General features: G+C 54.9%; 1 protein-coding gene across 1 annotated transcript in view; it reads left to right on the top strand.

Moving 5' to 3' along the window:
- Positions 1–6360: 6360 nt before the first annotated feature.
- IL15RA (interleukin 15 receptor, alpha) overlaps positions 6361–19205 on the top strand; it is a 15079-nt gene continuing 2234 nt past the window's right edge. The window contains exon 1 of the mRNA XM_014945416.1: positions 6361–6450. Within this exon, the coding sequence (XP_014800902.1) occupies positions 6378–6450 (73 nt within the window). The 5' untranslated portion in view covers positions 6361–6377. The remainder of the gene's footprint in view (positions 6451–19205) is intronic.

The raw sequence follows: 19205 nt of genomic DNA, 5'->3' as shown, positions 1-19205 counted from the left end.
TATTCTCATAGCTCCCATAAGGCAAAATGCTAGCACTGTAATTTCTTCCTCAGTAAGGAAAAACCTCCCTTTGTCTCTTTTTTTTTCCAGAGTTGTATTTTGATTTTCCAAAATCGAAAGCGGTGGGCAGCACTGCTTTGGGACAGAGTTTTGGGTGATGACTGTTTCTTTCCTGGACTGATTAATAGCAGATAAGATAAAAATTAGAGCAGGGATGCCAGTTTGATGGGAAATCATTCCAGTTTGTGAACCCGAGCTTTACAAATAATTTGTAGCAAACTTTTGTAATTAACATATGCAATTAGCAGGGATGAACCGTACTCCCAAGTATTCATAGAATCGTAGAATTGTCCAGGTTGGAAGGGACCTTTAAGATCATCTAGTCCATCAGCTTAACTCTGATAAAAACCATCATTAAACCATGTCCCTCAGCACCATGTCTGCCCGGCTTTTAAATCCCTCCAGGGATGGTGACTCCACCACTTCCCTGGGCAGCCTCTTCCAAGGCTTGACAGCCCCTCCAGTGAAGAAATTTTTCCTAATATCCAATCTGAACCTTCCCTGGCATAACTTGAGGCCATTTCCTCTTGTCCCATCACCTGTTCCTTGGGAGAAGAGACCAACCCCCCCTGGCTACACCCTCCTTTCAGGGAGTTGGAGAGAGCGAGAAGGTCTCCCCTCAGCCTCCTTTTCTCCAGGCTGAACACCCCCAGCTCCCTCAGTGATATAAGAACATTCCTGTGACATAAGAACATTTTATGATGACCTCACATCCTTAATAGGTTATATGTACTCAGCGCAGGAACACAAGACAGAACTGATAAGAAATGAAACAATTATTGGCTAAATGTCCAAACCAAAACAAAAGCAGATGAATTGTTGGGTGTTGTACTATTTTGCTCTATAAGGCATCATTTGGGTGGTTCTTAGCTGGAAAGTGAGCCCAGAGGAACAGGTTTGCCCAGGAAGGAGATTGCTCCTCAACCCTGGTGCTGGCATCTCAAAACAGGCAGTTTGTCTCTCTTCAAAGACACTGGACTGACCTGGCCTAGAATCCAGCTTTTCTTACCCCAAAATCTTCAATTAAAGAGTCATAGTTCATAAGACAACCCTTCCACATGCTACGTCCAAGGAGAAACAAGCAAACCCCAGCAGAATTCCTCAACCACTTCCCAAGAGCAATCCAAGGCGAGACAGTGGGGGATAGCTCAGCCCAAAAGTTGTTTCTCAGATGTTCGAAGTAGTTAAAAACAGACAACTCTCAAATTCTGAGCTTGGATACGGGATGGTGAAACCCTTTGAAAATTCAGGTGTGCTCACCCCTTGGTTATCTCCATGTCCAACCATGAGGGATGCTTTGGGGTCTCATCCTTGTCTTGGTGCGTGGAAAGGGGACACAGTGGGAAGGATCCTTTGATGCCTTGCGTTGGGGGACAGTGCACAAGAAGCCCCCCCAAGACATGGATCAGGCAGGGCATGGCAGGGTGATGCCAGAAATTAGCAGCCACAGCCACTCAATAGCTCTGATTTTTTGTAGAAAGGCTTCCTATTGAAAATATGCCATTCTTGGGCATCATAATTCTCCAGTTCGGCCAATATAATTTCACAGATGTAATTTTTCTTCTCTCCTTGAAGTTTAGTAGCTACAGAGCTTGTTTCACAAGGCTTGCAAAAATCCTTACCCAGATGATGGACACCACTGGGTTTTACGTAGCTTTTTAAGGAATGCTTGGAGAAGAAAGGTCAAGTCTTTGCAGACTGTATTTGTCTTCAGAGCAAATCCCAGTATTATTACCCTCAGCTATTTATTGTGTAAGCTGATTATTAACTCTAACCTGCTGATTGCCTTCTGCTTGTGATGTGAAATCCCAACCTGTCCAGAGTACACAGATTAGAAGGAGGGTGCTTAATCATCAACAGTGTAAACGCCAAGCCCTGGGAATCTGTGTTATCACTGAACTGGTGTATAACTGGTGCAGCATTTTCATCTGCCTGGTCCTGACTGTTTCTAGTGTTCCTCCTCAGGGATGTACACCTTGTCCTCCAGGTCTGCAGTATCGTACGTTGCTCTTTCTAACATACCCTTGGCAGGGGCAAGTGGTTTGTCACCCAGTTGGACCACGATCAGCGACTCTTTTCTGCTCCAGGGGAGGTTAATTGAGGTTAATTCTCTCTCCTTGATAGGCAGATGGAGAATTTATCGACTTCTCCTGAAGAATCGCTAGTTGGTCGTGCAACGTTATCCTCCAAATAGCCCTTTTCCTTTCCTTGTCTAGTTATTGGGCAGTTATTTGGGAAGTTATATGGAGGGGAAGAGTTTCATCCCCCCAGGACTCTGCATTTCCTCTGGGTACCACATTCCCCTGGACATCCCCACGTGGAGTACCATCTCCTGCCAGGAATCGCATCCCTCCCCAAGATACTGCATCCTGCTGGTTCCAACACCATCCCCTGGGTACCACATCCTCCTGGGTATTGTCCCCCCTCACCAACTGAGTACTGCAGTGACCCCTGGGTATTGCATCACCCCAGGAACTGGTTTCTCTAGGGGTATCTTCTGCCTGGGGATGGATGAGGACCCAACCAAGAGCTTAAAGGGAACACAGGGGCAGGTGACATAACAGTGGGGGTCTGCTATAGGCCACCCGACCAAGAAGACTGAGCAGATGAGGCCCTCTCTAGACAGATAGGAGCAGCCTCATGTTGACAGGCCCTACCTCTATAGACAGATAGGAGCAGCCTCACGTTCACAGGCCCTGGTCCTCATGGGGAACTTCAACCACCCCAATATCGGTTGGAGGGACAACACAGCAGGGCATAAGCAAGGAGGTTCATGGAATGTGTCGATGATAACTTCCTTCTCCAAGTGGTAGAGGAGCCAACGAGGAGAAAACTTCCTTCTCCAAGTGATAGAGGAGCCAACGAGGAGAGATGCCATGCTGGACATTGTTCTCATCAACAAGGAGAGGCTGGTGGGGAATGTGAAGCTCAAGGGCAGCCTTGGCTGCAGTGACCATGAGCTGGTGGACTTCAAGATCCTTATGGCAGTGAGGAGGGCGCACAGTAAGCTCCCTACCCTGGACTTCAAGAGAGCAGACTTTGGCCTCTTCAAGGGTCTGCTTGGCAGAGTGCAGTGGCATAAAGCCCTGGAGGGAAGAGGGGCCCAAGAAAGCTAGTTAATGTTCAAGGATCACCTCCTCCAAGCTCAGGTGCAATGCATCCCAACAAAGAAGTCAGGCAAAAACACCAGGAGGCCTGCATGGATGAACAAATTGCTCCTGGAGAATTTCAAACAGAAAATGGAAGGCTACAGAGGATGGAGGCAAGGACAGGAAACCTGGAAGAAATACAGAGAAATTGTCCAAGAAGGTTGGAAAAGCTAAAGTCCTGTTAGAGTTAAATCTGGCCAGGGACATTAATGGCAAGAAGAAAAGCTTCTAGAGGTATGTCAGTGACAAAAGGAAGACCAGGGAAAATGTGGGCCATCTCCAGAAGGAAATGGGACACCTGGTCATCTGGGCCATGGACAAGGCTGAGGTACTTAATGACTTTTTTGCCTGTCTTCACCAGCAAGGGCTCTAACCACACCACCCAAGTTGCAGAAGGCAAAGGCAGGGACCAGAAGAATGAGTCTTCACCAGCAAGGGCTCTAACCACAGCACTCAAGTTGCAGAAAGCAAAGGCAGGAGAATGAAGAACCACCCACCGTAGGAGAAGACGAAGTTCAAGACCAGCTGAGGAACCTGAAGGTGCACAAGACCATCGAAGTTCAAGACCAGCTGAGGAACCTGAAGATGCACAAGACCACGGGACCTGAAGAGATTCATCTGTGGGTCCTGAGGGAACTGGCCGATGAAATTGCCAAGGCACTGTCCATCATATTTGAGAATTCATGGCAGTGTGGTGAAGTTCCCACTGACTGGAAAAGGGGAAACGTAACCTCCATCATTAAAAAGGGGAAAAAAGGAGGACTCAGGGAACTACAGGCCGGTCAGTCTCACCTCTGTGCTTGGCAAGATCATGAAGCAGATCCTCCTGGAAACTCTGCTAAGGCACATAGAAAATAAGGAGATGATTTGTGACAGCCAATATGGCTTCAATAAGGTCAAATTGTGCCTCACAAATTTAGTGGCCTTCTACGATGGTGTTACAGCATTGGTGGATAAGGGAAGAGCAACCCATGTCATCTACCTGGTCTTGTGCAAAGCGTTTGACACTGTCCTGCATGACATCCTTGTCTCTAGATTGGACAGACACGGATCTGACGGATGGGACCACTCAGTGGAAAAGAAATTGGCTGGATGGACAAACAAATCCAGGCTGGGTGGAGAATGGCTGGAGAACAGCCCTGAGGAGAAGGACTTGGGGGTGTTGGTGGATGAGAAACTCAACACGAGCCAGCAACGTGCGCTGGTGGCCCAGGAAGTCCCCCTCATCCTGGGCTGCATCCCCAGCCCCATGGCCAGCAGGGCCAGGGGGGGATTCTGCCCCTCTGCTCCGCTCTGGGGAGACATCCCCCAGTGATACCTCCAGCTTTGGGGCCACCAACATCAGAAGGACACGGAGCTGTTGGATGGGGCCAGAGGAGGCCACGGAGATGCTTCAGGGGCTGAAGCACCTCTGCTGGGAGGACAGGCTGAGAGAGTTGGGGGGGTTCAGCCTGGAGAAGAGAAGGCTCCGGGGAGACCTTGGAGCCCCTTCCAGTCCCTCAAGGGGCTCCAGGAGAGATGAGGAGGGATGTTTTACAAGAGCACATAGTGATTGGACAATAGGGGAGATGGAGCTGAGCTGTGGGGAAGAACTTGTTTGGTGGGAGGGTGGTGAGACACTGGTCCAGGTTGGCCAGAGAAGCTGTGGCTGCCCCATCCCTGGAGGGGTTCAAGGCCAGGTTGGAGGGGGCTTGGAGCAACCTGGTCTGGTTGGAGGTGTCCCTGCCCAGGGCAGGGGGTTGCAACTTCATGAGCTTTAAGGTCCCTTCCACCTCTAATCCCTCTATGATTTTATGATCCTGGAAACTCACTTCACCAATGGTTGCTGTCTTTGTTGCCATAAAGATGAGTGGTTGAAGTTGTTACGTGCTGAATGCAGGTCTGATGACATTACAGTTACACCTCTCACCATCTTCCAGAGCAGCACCTCAATCCTCTTCTCCACCAGGGGATGGAGAACGGATAAAAATACACTATATTTGAACTTTGGATAACTTTCTGGGGCAACGAGCCAGCTCAGAAGCTACTCCATCCCCCTTCCTTGCACGCCACCACCTCCCCAAAAACCCGGTTTGGGGAGAACCATCTAGAAACACCCAACTTGGGAACCCTTGGCTGGTTTCTTTTCGGCGTCTCTGCGACTCCCAGGAAGCTTTTTGGGGAAGACACCCCTTGGATGACTCTCCGATCCCCTCCCTCCTCTCGCACCCCCCAACTCCTCGGCTCCCAAATCTCCCCCCGGGGGGGGACACGACTCTCCTTCCTCCCCTTCCCTCCCCGTCTCCCGGGGCTCCCCATCCTGCCGGCCCGGCCCGGCCCTCCCGCTGCCCCCGCGGGTTTGAAAGCGAAAGCGAAAGGGGAAAGTGATTTGCGCGGTCCCGGTCGGCGGGGCAGCTCCGCGGAGCCCCCGCGGGAGCCCTTAGGGCCCCCCCCCCCGCTCCCGGTTCCGCCGCCGCCGCCGCCGTCGCCGCTGTCCCATGGCCCGGCTCTTGCTGCCGCTGCTCTTCTCTACCGTCTCCCTCCTGCTGCCCTGCGGCGCCGCCGACACCGGTAAGAGGCGCAGCACCGGGCTCCCCCGGCCGCCGCCGGCACGCCCCACGGATTCCCCGGCTTGCCCACGCCACTCGCCGGGGTGCCCACGCCGTCTGTGGGGTGCTTGCTCAGTTTCTTGGGGCGCCCACTGTGTTTCTGGGGTGCTTGCTGAATCTCTGGGGGTGCCCATGTCATTCTCCAGGGTGCCCACAGAGTCCCTGGGCTGCTTGCTGAGTTTCTGGGGGTGCCTATGCCACTTTCTGGGGTGCCCACGGCGTCCCTGGGGGGCTTGCTGAGTCTCTGGGGGTGCCCACACCACTCTCCAGGGTGCCCACGGCATCCCTGCAGTGCTTGCTGAGTCTCTGGGGGTGCCCACACGTTTCCCGGGGTGCCCACAGCGTCCCTGGGGTGCTTGCTGAGTCTCTGGGGGTGCCCACACCCCTCTCCAAGGTGCCCACAGTGTCCTTGGGGTGCTTGCTGGGTTTCTGGGGGTGCCTACGCCACTTTCCGGGGTGCCCACAGCATCCCTGGGGTGCTTTCTCAGTTTCTTGGGGTGCCCACGGTGTTTCTGGGGTCCCTTAGGGCCCCCCCCCCCGCTCCCGGTTCCGCCGCCGCCGCCGCCGTCGCCGCTGTCCCATGGCCCGGCTCTTGCTGCCGCTGCTCTTCTCTACCGTCTCCCTCCTGCTGCCCTGCGGCGCCGCCGACACCGGTAAGAGGCGCAGCACCGGGCTCCCCCGGCCGCCGCCGGCACGCCCCACGGATTCCCCGGCTTGCCCACGCCACTCGCCGGGGTGCCCACGCCGTCTGTGGGGTGCTTGCTCAGTTTCTTGGGGCGCCCACTGTGTTTCTGGGGTGCTTGCTTAATCTCTGGGGGTGCCCATGTCATTCTCCAGGGTGCCCACAGAGTCCCTGGGCTGCTTGCTGAGTTTCTGGGGGTGCCCATGCCATTCTCCAGGGTGCCCACAGAGTCCCTGGGCTGCTTGCTGAGTTTCTGGGGGTGCCCACGCCACTCTCCGGGGTGCCCACGGCGTCCCTAGGGTGCTTGCTGAGTCTCTGGGGGTGCCCACGGTGTTTCTGGGGTGCTTGCTGAATCTCTGGGGGTGCCCATGTCATTCTCCAGGGGGCCCACAGAGTCCCTGGGCTGCTTGCTGAGTTTCTGGGGGTGCCCACAGTGTCAGGGGGTATTCTTGCTGAGTTTCTGGGGGTGCCCACGCCACTCTCTGGGGTGCCCACGATGTCCCTGGGGTGCTTGCTGAGTCTCTGGGGGTGCCCACGGTGTTTCTGGGGTGCTTGCTCAATTTCTGGGGGTGCCCACGCCACTTTCCTGGGTGCCTACAGCGTCCTTAGGGTGCTTGCTCAGTTTCTTGGGGTGCCCACAGCGTCCCTGCAGTGCTTGCTCAGTTTCTGGGGGTGCCCACGCCACTTTCCTGGGGTGCCCACGGCATCCCTGGGGTGCTCGTTCAGTCTCTGGGGGTGCCCACGCCACTTTCCTGGGGTGCCCACAGCGTCTCTGGGGTGCTTGCTCAGTTTCTTGGGGTGCCCACGGTGTTTCTGGGGTGCTAGCTCAGTTTCTGGGGGTGCCCATGCCTTTCTGGGGGTGCCCATGCCTTTCCCGGGGTGCCCAAGGCGTCCCTGGGGTGCTTGCTCAGTTTTTTGGGGTGCCCACAGTGTCCCTAGGGTGCTTGCTCAGTTTCTGGGGGTGCCCATGCCACTCTCCTGGGTGCCCACAGCATCCCTGCGGTGCTTGCTGAGTTTCTTGGGGTGCCCATGGTGTCCCTGGGGTGCTTGCTGAGTTTCTGGGGGTGCCCACGCCACTTTCCGGGGTGCCCATGGCCTCCCTGGGGTGCTCACTCAGTTTCTTGGGGTGCCCACGGTGTGTCTGGGGTGCTTGCTGAGTTTCTGGGGGTGCCCACGCCACTTTCTGGAGTGCCCACAGCATCTCTGGGGTGCTTGCTGGGTTTCTGGGGGTGCCCACGCCACTTTCCGGGGTGCCCATGGCCTCCCTGGGGTGCTCACTCAGTTTCTTGGGGTGCCCACGGTGCTTGCTCAGTTTCTGGGGGTGCCCACGCCACTCTCCTGGGTGCCCACGGTGTCCCTGGGGTGCTTGCTGAGTTTCTGGGGGTGCCCACGCTACTTTCCGGGGTGCCCATGGCCTCCCTGGGGTGCTTGCTGGGTTTCTGGGGGTGCCCACGCTACTTTCCGGGGTGCCCATGGCCTCCCTGGGGTGCTTGCTGAGTCTCTGGGGGTGCCCATGCCACTTTCTGGGGTGCCCACAGTGTTTCTGCAGTGGTCGCTCAGTTTCTGGGGGTACCCACACCTTTCCTGGGGTGCCCACAGTGTTTCTGGGGTGCTTGCTGAGTTTCTGGGGGTGCCCACGCCACTCTCTGGGGTGCCCACGATGTCCCTGGGGTGCTTGCTCAGTTTCTTGGGGTGCCCACGGTGTTTCTGGGGTGCTAGCTCAGTTTCTGGGGGTGCCCATGCCTTTCTGGGGGTGCCCATGCCTTTCCCGGGGTGCCCAAGGCGTCCCTGGGGTGCTTGCTCAGTTTTTTGGGGTGCCCACAGTGTCCCTAGGGTGCTTGCTCAGTTTCTGGGGGTGCCCATGCCACTTTCTGGGGTGCCCACGGCGTCCCTGGGGGGCTTGCTGAGTCTCTGGGGGTGCCCACACGTTTCCCGGGGGGCCCACAGCGTCCCTGGGGGGCTTGCTGAGTCTCTGGGGGTGCCCACACGTTTCCCGGGGGGCCCACAGCGTCCCTGGGGGGCTTGCTGAGTCTCTGGGGGTGCCCACACGTTTCCCGGGGGGCCCACAGCGTCCCTGGGGGGCTTGCTGAGTCTCTGGGGGTGCCCACACGTTTCCCGGGGGGCCCACAGCGTCCCTGGGGGGCTTGCTGAGTCTCTGGGGGTGCCCACACGTTTCCCGGGGGGCCCACAGCGTCCCTGGGGGGCTTGCTGAGTCTCTGGGGGTGCCCACACGTTTCCCGGGGGGCCCACAGCGTCCCTGGGGGGCTTGCTGAGTCTCTGGGGGTGCCCACACCACTCTCCAGGGTGCCCACGGCATCCCTGCAGTGCTTGCTGAGTCTCTGGGGGTGCCCACACGTTTCCCGGGGTGCCCACAGCGTCCCTGGGGTGCTTGCTGAGTTTCTGGGGGTGCCCACGCCACTTTCTGGGGTGCCCACAGCATCTCTGGGGTGATTGCTGAGTCTCTGGGGGTGCCCACATCACTTTCCGGGGTGCCCATGGCCTCCCTGCGGTGTTTGCTGAGTTTCTGGGGGTGCCCACGCCACTTTCCAGGGTGCCCACAGCGTCCCTGGGGTGCTTGCTCAGTTTCTGGGGTTGCCCACTGTGTTTCTGGGGTGCTTGCTGAGTTTCTGGGGGTGCCTATGCCACTTTCTGGGGTGCCCACGGCGTCCCTGGGGGGCTTGCTGAGTCTCTGGGGGTGCCCACACCACTCTCCAGGGTGCCCACGGCATCCCTGCAGTGCTTGCTGAGTCTCTGGGGGTGCCCACACGTTTCCCGGGGTGCCCACAGCGTCCCTGGGGTGCTTGCTGAGTCTCTGGGGGTGCCCATGCCACTCTCCAGGGTGCCCACAGCATCCCTGGGGTGCTTGTTCAGTTTCTTGGGGTGCCCACGGCGTCCCTGGGGTGTTTGCTGAGTCTCTGGGGGTGCCCACGCCACTTTCTGGGGTGCCCACGATGTCCCTGGGGTGCTTGCTGAGTCTCTGGGGGTGCCCACACGTTTCCCGGGGTGCCCACAGCGTCCCTGGGGTGCTTGCTGGGTTTCTGGGGGTGCCCACGCCACTTTCCAGGGTGCCCACGATGTCCCTGGGGTGCTCGCTCAGTTTCTTGGGGTGCCCATGCCACTCTCCGGGGTGCCCATGGCCTCCCTGCGGTGCTTGCTGAGTCTCTGGGGGTGCCCACGCCACTTTCCAGGGTGCCCACAGAGTCCCTGGGGTGCTTGCTGAGTTTCTTGGGGTGCCCACGCCACTTTCCGGGGTGCCCACGATGTCCCTGGGGTGCTTGCTCAGTTTCTTGGGGTGCCCACAGTGTTTCTGGGGTGCTTGCTCAGTTTCTTGGGGTGCCTGCGCCACTTTCCGGGGTGCCCACAGAGTCCCTGGGGTGCTTGCTCAGTTTCTTGGGGTGTCCACGGTGTTTCTGGGGTGCTTGCTGAGTCTCTGGGGGTGCCCACCCCACTCACTGGGGTGCCCACAGCGTCCCTGGGGTGCTTGCTCAGTTTCTTGGGGTACCCACGGCGTCCCTGGGGTGCTTGCTGAGTCTCTGGGGGTGCCCACACCACTCTCCAAGGTGCCCACAGTGTCCCTGGGGTGCTTGCTGGGTTTCTGGGGGTGCCCACGCCACTTTCCGGGGTGCCCATGGTGTTTCTGGGGTGCTTGCTCAGTTTCTTGGGGTGCCTGCGCCACTTTCCGGGGTGCCCATGTTTCCGGGGTGCTCAGTTTCTTGGGGTGCCCACGGCATCCCTGCGGTGCTCGCTCAGTTTCTGGGGGTGCACATGCCACTTTCTGGGGTGCCCACAGCATCCCTGGGGTGCTTGCTCAGTTTCTTGGGGTGCCCACAGCGTCTCTGGGGTGCTTGCTGAGTTTCTGGGGGTGCCCACAGCGTCTCTGGGGTCTCACCTCTCCAAAAGCAACTTTTTTGGGGAAAAAAAGTCACCCTCAGGGCTCAGTGGGGACGGATGAGGAGGATGAGACGGATGAGGAGGATGAGGCGGCTGAGGAGGATGAGGAGGATGAGGAGGATGAGGAGCCGACGATGCTGACAGCCCCGGGGAGCCGCTGGTGGTGGCAACGAGACCACGAAGAAATATTTAATTAACTGAAAATGCTGGAATTGTGAAGGATTTGCGTGGAATAAAGCTGGAAGGGACCACAGAGCTTGGGGACAAGTTGAGTTCTGTCCCTTCTGGCTCCTTGTGGTGGGTCTGGCAGGGATGGAGTTAATTTTCTTATGGAGTGTGGTATCAGGCTGGCATGGGGCTGTCTCTCCAACATGCCCCCCTTGTCTCTCCAACATCTCCCCCCCTGCCTCTCCAACATCTCCCCTCCTCACCAGGAAGTTGAGGTGGCAAGATCTCAGGAGAGGACACAGCCAGGACCAGCTGACCCGACCTGACCACAGGGATATTCCGTGCCACGTGACATCTGCTCAGCAATAAAATACTTAAGAGAAACGAGGAGGAAGAGGGGACATTCTTTCTTATGACATTTGTCACAGAACCACAGAATGACATGGGGTTGGAAGGGACCTCTGGAGATCATCTAGTCCAACCTTCCTTCCAAAGCAGGTCCACCCAGAGCAGGTCCCACAGGAACGTGTCCAGGAGGGTTTTGAATGTCTCCAGAGAATGAGACTCCACCACCTCTCTGGGCAGCCTCTTCGGGGCTCTGTCACCCTCAAAGTGAAGAAGTTCCTCCTCGTGTTTAGGTGGAACTTCTCATATTCCAGTTTGTGCCCATTTCCTCTTGTCTTATCCCTGGGCACCACTGGAAAAAGCCTGGGATAAGAGTTGTCTCTTCTGGAGCAACTTCTGCACCTACTGAAGCCCAACTTTCCGGGAAGTGGCTGGACATCACCTGCTGATGGGAAGCAGAGAAGAAATCTTTTGCTTTCCTTTGCTTCCACACACAGCTTTTACTTTTGCTTTATTTAACTGCCTTTATTTTCATCCCTGAGGGTTTTTTTCTTTTCCATCTTATTTTCTCTCCCCTGTCCCATCCTGCTGAGCTTGGTGGGCTTGGTGGGCACGTGGCCTCCAGCCAATGTCAAGCCACCACGTTCCCATCTGCTGCCGAAGCTGCAACACCCAAAAAAATCAATTTATTCCTATTCCTCAAGAGCCGGTGGGTGCAGCCAGGGCTGTAAAGTGACACCGGTGGCAAAATTAAGGCAGCAGAGATGCCAGACATGTTCAGGAACAGGCTAAAAATAGCTTTTTTTCTCCAAGGCAATACCCTCCGACCTCCCATGGCCCCTCCGCTGGCCCCGGTCCCGACCTGCAGGCAATGAGGCAATCAGGGCTGTTGTTTTTTTGGGGCAGAAAACGTGGTTATCTAAGATGTTAAGAGAAGAGGAATAATTTTTTGGAGGCGCCACGGCCCCTCTGCCCCGGCCACGGTGATGCATCCACAACGGTCGCGCCGGGCACCACGTTCCTCTCCAGCTTTCCATCCCCAGCACAGCTCGTCGATGGTTTACAATTGATTGTTTTTCAGTTAAAAACTTGCAAAAGTTTTCTTTCTTTCTGTGATTTCATAGAATCATAGAATCATAGAATGGTATAGGGTTGGAAGGGATCTCAAAGATCATCAAGTTCCAACCCGCCTGGCCTTGAACACCTCCTGGGATGGGGCATCCACAACTTCCCTGGGCAACCTCTTCCAGTGTCTCACCACCTTCATTTCGGTGTTTCTTGTGAGTTCTCCAGTCTTGGGCACAGACCTTTGACATTTCTCTTTTCTCCAGTTTGGGAACCTGTTCCAGTGTCTCACCACCTTCATTTCAGTGATTCTTGTGAATTCTCCAGTCTTGGGCACAGACTATTGACATTTCTCTTTTCTCCAGTTGTTTTTTTTTTTTTGGCTTATGGTTTTTAAACCATTAGCAGAAAATCAGCGCCGCTCTGGCCCTTTCCCTGATAATTTTCTAAGAAAAATTGTCAACTTCCAGTGTCTCACCACCTTCATTTCGGTGTTTCTTGTGAGTTCTCCAGTCTTGGGCACAGACCTTTGACATTTCTCTTTTCTCCAGTTTGTTTTTTTTTTTGGCTTATGGTTTTTAAACCATTAGCAGAAAATCAGCGCCGCTCTGGCCCTTTCCCTGATAATTTTCTAAGAAAAAATGTCAAGTTTCTTTCTTTCTGTGATTTCATAGAATCATAGAATCATAGAATGGTATAGGGTTGGAAGGGATCTCAAAGATCATCAAGTTCCAACCCGCCTGGCCTTGAACACCTCCTGGGATGGGGCATCCACAACTTCCCTGGGCAACCTCTTCCAGTGTCTCACCACCTTCATTTCGGTGTTTCTTGTGAGTTCTCCAGTCTTGGGCACAGACCTTTGACATTTCTCTTTTCTCCAGTTTGGGTTTTTTTTTGGCTTATGGTTTTTAAACCATTAGCAGAAAATCAGCGCCGCTCTGGCCCTTTCCCTGATAATTTTCTAAGAAAAATTGTCAAGTTTTCATAGAATCATAGAAACATAGAATCATAGAATGGTTTGGGTTGGAAGGGACCTCAAAGATCATCGAGTTCCACCCCCCCTGCCCTGGGCAGGGACACCTCCCACTAGAGCAGGTTGCTCAAGGCCACATCCAGCCTGGCCTTGAACCCCTCCAGGGATGGGGCAGCCACAGCTTCTCTGGGCAACCTGTTCCAGTGTCTCCCCACCTTCATTTTGGTGTTTCTTGTGAATTCTCCACTCTTGGGCATAGACTATTTTTCTCCTTTTTTTTTTTTTGGCTTATGGTTTTTAAACCATTAGCAGAAAATCAGCGCCGCTCTGGCCCTTTCCCTGATAATTTTCTAAGAAAAAATGTCAAGTTTTCATAGAATCATAGAAACATAGAATCATAGAATGGTTTGGGTTGGAAGGGACCTCAAAGATCATCGAGTTCCAACCCCCCTGCCCTGGGCAGGGACACCTCCCACCAGACCAGGTTGCTCCAAGCCCCATCCAACCTGCCCTTGAACCCCTCCAGGGATGGGGCAGCCACAGCTTCTCTGGGCAACCTCTTCCAGTGTCTCTTCCCGAGATCTAATCTGAATCTTTTTTCTTCCAATTTAAAACCGTTTCCCCTTGTCCTATCATTACCCTTCCTGGCAAAGAGTCCATCCCCCGAGTTTTGCCCGCTGTGGATTCTCCAGTGTCTAGTTGTGGTTGTGCATCCCCCTGCAGCCCCGTGAAGCCGGAGGTGGGACATCTCCACGACGTGGGATGACAGCACGTGGCAGCTTCTCCATCCCTGGGACTCATCTTGGCCAACGCTTCCTGCCGTGCCGGCATGAGCTCACCCTCCCTGGCATCATTTGAGGTCACAGGCAGAGAAAGCCAAAAAGCGAAGTGAAAACATGAATTAACCACGCAAATACAAAAAAAAAACCAAACTGAATATTGAGCATGTGTTTCCTGGAAATTTAATATCAGCGGGATGTGGGGAAATTGGATGGAAATAAGGCAGCTGGAGGTGTTTTCCCAGGAAGGCTGGTACCACGGCTCGTTAGGGAGGTTGGCTAACGACGCGACGAGTCTTCAAGCGCTTGGGTTGACGCATCAACGGAAAAAACTCAGCCTCCCTTGAGCGGGGACAAGTGGAGAGCTGCTTTTGGCTGACCTGGGAGAATCTTGTGAGCTGAATGAATTTCCTTGAATTAAATGTGAAAGTAGAGGACAGATGTTGGTTTTTTTCCCTGCGTGCCAAGTCCCTGGTGGTGCCCAGATCCAGGGAATTTCATCAATCCGCTTCAATGAAAAAAGCAAATAAGAGAGGGAGAGGCTTGTATTTACTGGAACTCTCCTTGCTTGGAAGCAAGAGCTTCATCACAGTCACGTCCCTCCTCGACCATCCTTACACCATTTCCAATTCACTGCTGAGGTATAAAAATAAGCCTAAATCTTGGCCTCGCATCTCCAGGGCTGTAGCAGCACCAGAAACCAAAATCCCCCCAAATTTCCTCCCCTTTTTCCCCCTTAGCACACCTTTTGTCTCATTAAAGGAACTGAAATACACGCAGTGATGGCACGAGATGTCAGAGTTGCAGACACCGAGGTCTTGCCATCGAAAGACTTGGGCGTTTTTTTTTGCAAGAGGAGATTATTTTACAGTCATATCCACCGGAAAAAAAAAAAAAAAAGAAAACAAAAAAAGTGCTTTGATGGGATTAGGATGATGAGATCAGGTTTCAAAGCTGACAGGCAGAAGCAGGACTCACAGGTCCTTCTTTTTCCTGGGTGTTTTTGATGCTTCTGGCTGGATTTCCCTCCGGGCTCCTTTGGCAGATGGGGGTGGGGGTTGTGTTGGCACTGGAAAGGCTTTTCCTTCACTTTATGGCTTGGCTTCAGGTCTGGCCACGCGTGAGGGCGTTGTGAAACAGCCCGTGGCGTTCCCTCCAAAGGCTCCCAAGAAATTTCACCCCCGTCTTGAGCGGAGGCTGAGAACTGGTGTCCAGTTTTGGGCCCCCTACCATAAAAAAGACATTGAGGTGCTGGAGCAGGTCCAGAGAAGGGCAACAAAGATGGTGAGGGGTCTGGAGAATAAGTCTTATGAGGAGAGGCTGAAGGAACTGGGGTTATTCAGCCTGAAGAAGAGGAGGCTGAGGGGAGACCTTATTGCTCTCTCCAACTCCCTGAAAGGAGGGTGTAGAGAGATGGGGGTCGGTCTCTTCTCCCAAGTCACGGGCGACAGGACAAGAGGAAATGGCCTCAAGTTACACCAGGGGAGGTTCAGGCTGGATATTAGGAAAAAATTTTTCACTGAAAGGGTTCTCAGCCCTTGGAATGGGCTGCCCAGGGAGGTGGTTGAGGCCCCATCCCTGGAGGTGTTCAAAAGACGGGTTGATGTAGTGCTGGGAGGTCTGGTTTAGTGATGATGCTCCTTGTTTGTTGTGTGGGTGTCTATTTTTGTCAGTTGGGTTGACAGTTGGACAAGATGATCTTTAAGGTCCCTTCCAACCTAGAAGATTCTGTGATTCTGTGATTCTGTGTTCTTGTTCCAACTGTCACTGTGTGCCCATCCCCATCGTGCTCCTGTCCCCATCGTGCTCCCATCCCCACTGCCATCACACTCCTGTCCCCATCACCAGCCCATCTCCATCCCTGCCGTGCTCCTGCCACTGTCCCACTCCCAGCCCACCCATGCAGGGGGGGGTTGGACTAGATGATCTCCAGAGGTCCTTTCCAACCCCATATCATTCTGGATCCCTCCGTACCAAATGTGCATCATCCCAGCTGGGCATTGCTCCATCCGTGCCAGGAATCAATTCATCCCTGAGGAACATCACATTGTGGGCATGCATTGCTCCATCCCAGCCATGCATTGCTCCATCCTGGCCATGCATTGCTCCATCCTGGCCATGCATTGCTCCATCCCAGCCATGCATCGCTCCATCCTGGCCATGCATTGCTCCATTCCAGCTGTGTATCTGTCCATCCTGGCCATGCATTGCTCCATCCTGGCCATGCATCACTCCATCTTGGCCACACATCGCTCCATCCCGGCCATGTGTTGCTCCATCCTGGCTGTGCCTCCCATCCTGGCCATGTACCACTACATCTTGGCCATGCGTCACTCCATCCTGGCCGTGCATCACGTCGTGGCCACGCATGGCTCCATCCCAGCCATGTATCAGTCCATTGTGGCCACACATGGCTCCATCCCAGCCATGCATTGCTCCATCCTGGCCATGCATTGCTCCATTGCAGCCATGCATCTCTCCATGCTGGCCATGCATCTCTCCATCCTGGCCATGAATCACATCGTGGCCACACATGGCTCCATCCTGGCCATGTGTGGCTCCATCCTGGCCATGCATGACATCATGGGCATGCATCGCTCCATCCCAGCCATGCATTGCTCCATCCTGGCCGTGCATTGCTCCATTGCAGCCATGCATCTCTCCATGCTGGCCATGCATCTCTCCATCCTGGCCATGCATCACATCGTGGCCACACATGGCTCCATCCTGGCCATGTGTTGCTCCATCCTGGCCACGCATCACATCATGGGCATGCATCACTCCATCCCAGCCATGCATTGCTCCATCCTGGCCGTGCATTGCTCCGTTCCAGCCACGCATCTCTCCATCCTGGCCATGCATCACATCATGGCCACACATGGCTCCATCCTGGCCATGTGTTGCTCCATCCTGGCCATGCATCACATCATGGGCATGCATCGCTCCATCCCAGGCATGTATTGCTCCATGCTGGCCATGCATTGCTCCATTGCAGCCATGCATCTCTCCATGCTGGCCATGCATCACTCCATCCTGGCCATGCATCACGTCGTGGCCACGCATGGTTCCATCCTGGCCATGTGTTGCTCCATCCTGACCATGCATCACATCGTGGGCATGTATCGTTCCATCCCAGGCATGTATTGCTCCATCCCAGCCATGCATTGCTCCATGCTGGCCATGCATCTCTCCATCCTGACCATGCAACACATCGTGGCCACACATGGCTCCATCCTAGCCATGCATTGCTCCATCCTGGCCATGCATCACATCATGGGCATGCATCGCTCCATCCCAGGCATGTGTTGCTCCATCCTGGCCATGCATTACTCTGTTCCAGCCATGCATCTCTCCATGCTGGCCATGCATCACATCGTGGCCACACATGGCTCCATCCCAGCCATGCATCACATCCCAGTGGTGCATCACTCTATCCTGGCCATGCATCACGTCGTGGCCACACATTGCTCCATCCTGGCCACGCATCGCTCCATCCCAGCCACACATCACATCCCAGCGGTGCATCAGTCCATCCTGGCCATGCATCACATCGTGGCCACACATGGCTCCATCCTGGCCACGCATCGCTCCATCCCAGCCACACATCACATCCCAGCGGTGCATCAGTCCATCCTGGCCATGCATCACATCGTGGCCACACATGGCTCCATCCTGGCCATGTGTTGCTCCATCCTGGCCATGCATCACATCATGGGCATGCATCGTTCCATCCCAGGCATGTGTTGCTCCATCCTGGCCATGCATCACATCATGGGCATGCATCGTTCCATCCCAGGCATGTGTTGCTCCATCCTGGCCATGCATCACATCATGGGCATGCATCGTTCCATCCCAGGCATGTGTTGCTCCATCCTGGCCATGCATCACATCATGGGCATGCATCGTTCCATCCCAGGCATGTGTTGCTCCATCCTGGCCATGCATCACATCATGGGCATGCATCGTTCCATCCCAGGCATGTGTTGCTCCATCCTGGCCATGCATCACATCATGGGCATGCATCGTTCCATCCCAGGCATGTGTTGCTCCATCCTGGCCATGCATCACATCATGGGCATGCATCGTTCCATCCCAGGCATGTGTTGCTCCATCCTGGCCATGCATCACATCATGGGCATGCATCGTTCCATCCCAGGCATGTGTTGCTCCATCCTGGCCATGCATCACATCATGGGCATGCATCGTTCCATCCCAGGCATGTGTTGCTCCATCCTGGCCATGCATCACATCATGGGCATGCATCGTTCCATCCCAGGCATGTGTTGCTCCATCCTGGCCATGCATCACATCATGGGCATGCATCGCTCCATCCCAGGCATGTGTTGCTCCATCCTGGCCATGCATTACTCTGTTCCAGCCATGCATCTCTCAATGCTGGCCATGCATCTCTCCATCCTGGCCATGCGTCACATCGTGGCCACACATTGCTGCATCCCAGCCATGCATCAATCCATCGTGGCCACGCATTGCTCCACCATGCATCGCTCCATCCCGACCACGCGTGACATCCTGGCCACGTATCGCTCCATCCTGGCTGGGGACCACTCCAGCTGGCTTTATCCCTGCCATGCATCACTCCATCCCGGTGCTGGAGCATCACCTCTCACTTGGGGGGACAGGAGGTGGTGGTGGGAGTCACGGGTGAACCGTTCCCACCCTGCAGCAAGTGTCCGAGCGCAGGCACAGTCTTGGGGCAACCAAGAAACTTTCTCCATTGCTCTGGAGAAAAGATGTGAAATATTGTAACATCCTCTTGCGAAACCAACCTCAAATGAGGGCCATAAAAGGAAACGTGAGGCCTTCTGGGGATAAGAAAACACATAGCTCACCACCACCTCACTGCCCAGCCATGGGATGTTTGGAAATCAGCCGCCTCCGGGGCTGTAGCCGCCGGTGGGAAAAACACTGGGAAGCAGCTGGGGGACTCACGCAGCGGCTGGAATTTTTCACATCCAGCTGCAAAAGGAGCAGAGAAAAAAAAAAAGGGGACAAGGAGTGCAGCCAAAAGGGAGCAGCTGGTGGCAGGATGCTGGTCACCGCAGGGGAAAGAAATTCTGCCAAAAGGCTTTGGCGAGCGGAGGAGCCGCTACAAGCGACTGCAAACACGCAGGAAATGGGGCTTTGCCCTTCTCCATCCCCCCGTGCACAAGCACAGCCATCTCACCCCTGCCTTTTTAGGCTGGATGAGGCTCTCCCAGCCCCCGGGGTAGCACCGATACCCCATTCATAGATCATAAAATCATAGAATCATTGAGGTTGGAAGAGACCCTTGGGATCATCGAGTCCAACCATCTCCCCTACTCTACAAAGTCCTCCCCTACACCATATCCCTCAGTACCGCATCTAAACGTCCCTTCAACACAGCCATGGATGGTGACTCCACCACCTCCCTGGGCAGCCTATTCCAATGCCAGTGAAAAATTCCTTCCTAATGTTCAATCTAAACCTACCCTGTTGGAGCTTGAAGCCGTTCCCTCTCGTTCT

The sequence above is a fragment of the Calidris pugnax genome, unplaced genomic scaffold, assembly GCF_001431845.1.
Source record: "Calidris pugnax isolate Ruff unplaced genomic scaffold, ASM143184v1 scaffold96, whole genome shotgun sequence".
NCBI lineage: Eukaryota > Metazoa > Chordata > Aves > Charadriiformes > Scolopacidae > Calidris > Calidris pugnax.
Note: the sequence above shows the minus strand (reverse complement) of the source record. Positions and strands in the feature narration are given on the sequence as shown.